Source organism: Vanellus vanellus, assembly GCF_965231255.1.
Source record: "Vanellus vanellus genome assembly, contig: HAP1_SCAFFOLD_45, whole genome shotgun sequence".
NCBI lineage: Eukaryota > Metazoa > Chordata > Aves > Charadriiformes > Charadriidae > Vanellus > Vanellus vanellus.
Window position 1 is genome coordinate 1,758,248 of NW_028128545.1, and position 5,359 is coordinate 1,763,606.

Genomic DNA, 5,359 nt, shown 5'->3' on the forward strand with positions numbered 1-5,359 from the left:
CACACCGATCAGGGTCAAAGGCAAACGAACAGATAGACTCCTCCTCGGACACCGTCCTCTGAAGAAAGAGGGCTGACCCTTTGATCCCTCTGCTTTTATACTAAGCATGAGGCACTGTCCGCTCCTCCCCACAGGTGGGACCCGTCTACGCTGTTCCTCTTCCCATCCTCCAACGGGGCACATGACAAAGGTCACTGCCCTTGGGTGTTATAGCAATAAGTATAAGCAATAGGCTCTCTGCGCATCATTCTGTGGCATCAACTACAAACATCAGACTTTATTGGCTAGAAGCAGACACTGTCTGAAGAATACCCCTTTAATTTCAGAGAGTGCAGTTAGTTAGAAGAGGCTTAGCTGAAAGGTAAAATTCTGAAAAAATTGGTAATGTTTTACTTCAAAGCAGGACATCAGCCCAGCTGTCAACAACTGGCTATAAGGAGACTGCAGGAGACCACATTCATGAGGAATCTAAGTAAGAGTGGGCTAGATGAGGAGACAGTGAGGTAGATTGAGAGCCGAGTGTGTGACAGAACTCAGAGGGTTGTGGTTAATGGAGCAGTGTCAAGTGGGAGGCCTGTAACCAGTGATGTCCAACAGGGGTCAATACTCAGTCCAATTTTGTTCAATATATTCATTAATGACCTGGATGAGGGGACAGAGTGTATCCTCAGCAAGTTTGATACACCAAACGGTGGGATGGCTGAGACCCCAGAGGGCCTTGCTGCCATCCAGCGTGACCTGGACAGTCTGGAGAGCTGGGCAGAGAAGAACCTAGTGAGGTTCTACAAGAGCAAGTGTGGGGTCCTGCACCTGGGGAGGAAGAATGCTAGGCACCAGTATAGGTTAGGGGTGAACCTGCTGGGAAGCAGTTCTGAGGAGAAGGATCTGGGGGTCCTGATAGTAAATTATCCATGAGCCAGCAATGTGCCCTTATTACCAAAAATGCCAATGGAATCCTGGGCTGCATAGGGAAGAGTGTGGCCAGTAGGTCGAGGGAGGGCATTCTCCCCCTCTACTCTGCCCTGGTGAGGCCACAACTGGAATACTGTGTCCAGTTCTGAGCTCCCCAGTTCAAGAGGGACAGGGAACTGCTGGAACAAGTCCAGCGAATGGCAACTAATATGATTAAGGGCTTGGAGCATCTCCCTTATGAGGAAAGGCTGAGAGAGCTGGGACTCTTTAGCCTGGAGACGAGAAGGCTGAGGGGAGACATTATGGCGTACAAGTATCTAAAGGGTGGGTTGAAGGAGGTATGGAGACAGACACTTTTCAATGGTTCCCAGTGACAGGATAAGGGGCAATAGGCACAAGTTGGAACATAGGAAAGTCCATTGAAATACAAGAAAAAACTTCTTTAACTGTGAAGAAGGGTGACAGCGCACTGGCCCAGGATGCCCAGGGAGGTTGTGGAGTCCCCTTCTCTGGACATTTTGAAGACCCGCCTGGATGCAGTCCTGAGTAATGTGCTCTAGGCAATCCTGCTCTAGCAAGGCAGTTGGACTAGATGATCTCTAGAGGTCCCTTCCAACTCTGAACATTCCATGATTCTGCGATTCTGGGATAAGGACAGGGGAGGGTTGAGGTGGCACACAGGGGAATTTGCAAGGAACCAGAAAAGGCAGGTGAAGAAGATCTCACTGGAATGGTGGGGGCTGTTAAAAAGGTGGTAGTTGTCTGTGTGACGACTGTCCGGGGGGATATTCGCTGGCGTGTCCAGCACAGACAGCCTCAGTGAAGACCCTCTTCTGCCAGTCCTTCATGTCTTTCCCAGGAGTCCTGGCTGTGGGAGCACACTGCTTCTTGCCTCCACCCTGAAAACCCACATAGTTATGCTGTACACTGGTGTTTTCTTTTCAACGGCACAACGTTCTTGGGAATATTCTTGAGGACAAATTTTGAAGAAGACCTAAGCCTTCAAGCCCTGCCCTGAGGAGACCCCCTGGTACGCTGGAGGTGCTGTTAGGTAGGCCAGCTCTGTCAGAGCAGTGCTCAGTGCCTGTCCCTCCTGTGCTCACAGGGATACCACACAGCAGGACTAGGAGCTGCCCGAGCACTCAGCCTTACAGCAAGGCAAGGGCTCCGGAGGAGAGAGTGGAAGTGGCAAGAGAGCAGCTCTGGCAAGACCAAGGGCAGTGCTGCTGTGCTGGGACACTCCCCTCCAGCTCTGCACACAGGCACTCTCCTGCAGCTCCACAGAATGTCTCAAAAGAAGGGTCTTGGGCAAACAAGTCACAGAATCATAGAATGGAATTGTTTGGGTTGGAAAGGACCATTAAGATCATCAAGCCTAACCATCAACCTAACCCTGACAAAACCACCACTAAACGATGTCCCTCGGCACCACGTCTACCCACCTTTTAAATTCCTCCAAGGATGGTGATTCCATCGCTTCCCTGGGCATCCTGTACTGATGCTTGATAACGCTTTCAGTTAAGAATAGTTTCTTAATATCCAGACTAAACATCCCCAGGTTAAACGTGAGGCTGTTTTCTCTAGTCCTGGAAGTTTCTTTATTTAGTTGAAATAGACAGAGAGCATGGGTCCTCATTTGCAGAGTCTGTGGGTCCCACAAATTTGGATAGATGTGTGATTGGAAACAGCTCACACAGTGACATTTCATTTGAAACAACATTACACAAAGCAAAACAAGCAAATCCCAGAACAATCAAAAAAACAAAAACCAAGAAAAAAAATACGGCAGATGGGCTTGGTCTATAATGAGATAGATTAGGAGTGATTTGCAGAAGAAGAGACTTTCTTACTTCAGAAAATCATCTGGTCATCAATTTCCACATTGCATCCTTGAGCTCCTGGTTCCTCATGCTGTAGATGAGGGGGTTCACTGCTGGAGGCACCACTGAGTACAGCACAGCCACCACCAGATCAAGAGATAGGGAGGAGATGGAGGGGGGCTTCAGGTGGGCAAATATGCCAATGTTGACAAAGAGGGAGACCACAGCCAGGTGAGGGAGGCACGTGGAAAAGGCTTTGTGCCGTCCCTGCTCCGAGGGGATCCTCAGCACGACCCTCCAGATCTGCACATAGGACAGCATAATGAAAGCAAAGCAAACAAAAGCAATTAAGGCACTGAACACAAGAAGCCCAACTTCTCTGAGGTAGTCTGAATGTGAGCAGGAGAGCTTGAGGATGTGGGGGATTTCACAGAAGAACTGGTCCAGGGCATTGCCCTGGCAGAGGGGCAGTGAAAATGTATTGGCCGTGTGCAGCACAGCATAGGGAAAAACACTGCCCCAGACAGCTGCTGCCATGCGGACACAAGCTCTGCTGCCCAGGAGGGTCCCGTAGTGCAGGGGTTGGCAGATGGCAACGTAGCGGTCATAGGCCATGACAGTGAGAAGAGAAATCTCTGCTGTAGCAAAGAATAAGAAAAAGAAGACCTGTGCAGCACATGCTGCATAGGAGATGGCCCTGGTGTTCCAGAGGGAATTGGCCATGGCTTTGGGCACAGTGGTTGAGATGAAGCCCAGGTCTATGAATGAGAGGTTGAGGAGGAAGAAGTACATGGGTGTGTGGAGGCGGTGGTCACAGGCGATGGTGGTGATGATGATGCCGTTTCCCAGGAGGGCAGCCAGGTAGATGCCCAGGAAGAGCCAGAAGGTCAAGAGCTGCAGCTCCCGTGTGTCTGCAAATGCCAGGAGGAGGAAGTGGGTGATGGAGCTGCTGTTGGACATCTGTTCACTTTGGGCATGGGCCACTGTTGAAATAGGAGAACACATTGACAATATACGGCAGACTTCTCTGAACCAATCCTGTGATATTTCACCAAAAAATCCCTCCACATTGATTTCTCTTTCTTTGTCATACTTTCATTCAGCTCCTTTTAGTGCGATCAGGTTTGTGCTGCTGAGGGAACCTCGTTTGAAGGGGCAGAAATCCTTCTCTTTCTCAGTGCTTTTAGCCTGAACACTGGTGAGCCCGGAGGGACAAAAAGGCTCTCTGTGCCTTAGTGCAGATTCAGGAGAGCTGCTCTGCCCACCAGTGACCTGCTGGTCACCACACAGGTACTCCTGCTTACACCTCTCTGCATGGGACAAACGAGCCCCTAAAAATGTACTTGAAGAAAAAAAAAATTAAAGGGATTTGTGAGTGTGGGAGAGTCCAGTTTCAAAGCTCATTTCTCCACACAGCTTTCTCTCTCCCTGTGCAGCTGAGCAGAGAGGGATACAGAGGGGTGGACGGGCTCTCTGCTGCCTGGGGCTGTCCCTGCCAGGAGCTGTTGCTCTGTCCCCAGGTCTCCCCCTGCCAGTGCTCCCAGAGCCCATCCCACCCACTGTGTGCTCAGCTCTGCCCTGCAGCCCCCTCCCAGCAGCAGGGCACTGCCCAGGGCCACCTCCCTCTGTGCGGGTCCAAAGGAGTGGAGCAGATCCAGCCTGATGCTGCAAGCAGAGGGGATGATGGTGCTGTCTGTAGGTGGAGGAGTGGGTGAAGGCACTTGATGATGTTTGTGGCAGATGTGCTGATGTCTCAGTGTCACAGTGACAGCTCCTTTCCCTTAGGAGACAGCTGAGAGCACAGAGCCTGGAAAGGTCTCTGTCTTTAAGGTAGCCCCTGCCTTGACTTTCCTCTGAACAGCAGAAGGACCCTGCCCTGCCAGAGGTTGTGCTCCTTCCACCCATGGCTTCTCCCCACAGAATCTTTGTGGGAGCTCCCAGGGCAGGCGCAGAGCTGACCCAGGCGGCAGAGTCCCTGCCCTGCCACACATTCCCCGGGGTGCAGGGACCCTTCTGGCAAGGACAGACCTGCCCACCCCTGCCAGCACACCTATCTTCAAACCCCAGAGCCATCCCTGGGAGAAGGCAGCTGACCTTCATTGTCCCTCTGAATGTGCAGTGGGGCATCCCTGCTCTGAAGCACAATGTCCTTCAACACACCAGAAAAGCCAGGAGAGCCAACCTGACAGCTCCTATCAGCCATGGCATGTGCAGGTGTAGGAGACACTGCCAGGAACTCATCTGCATTGCCCCACAGCCACAGACTTACCATGGGAAAGGCTGCGAAGATGTCTCTCCCAGGGAGCTCTCAGCTATAGGAACGACACCCCAAACTGCCCTTATCTCTCTCTCCCTTCTCTTCTCTGCCCTTGCTGCCTGCAGGCAGTGCCCTCAGCCCTGCTGCGCTGTGCAGAGGAGCTGCTCCTGGGCAGAGCTGTCTCTCTGCAGCGCTGACCGCTTGCCAGGAGCTCCCTCCATCCCAGCAGCCCGGCCCAGCTCAGCAGCAGAGGACCAGCCCACGGTGGCACTGCCTCTATCCCCTCTGGGCTCCCTGGAGGTGTCCCTGGGGCTCCAGGGAAACCTGCTGGGAAACAAGCTGAAGTCAGCACTGATGTTTTATCCCTCAA

The 5,359-nt window shown here is 52.2% G+C and overlaps 1 protein-coding gene across 1 annotated transcript; it reads right to left on the bottom strand.

Annotated features, from left to right (window-relative positions):
- Positions 1-2,771: 2,771 nt before the first annotated feature.
- On the bottom strand, positions 2,772-3,692 carry LOC309684265 (olfactory receptor 14J1-like; the record flags this gene model as incomplete). The annotated part of the gene is made up of 1 exon (XM_082500197.1): positions 2,772-3,692. The coding sequence occupies one exon, from the start codon at positions 3,690-3,692 to the stop codon at positions 2,772-2,774; it is 921 nt and encodes a 306-aa protein (XP_082356323.1).
- Positions 3,693-5,359: the final 1,667 nt, after the last annotated feature.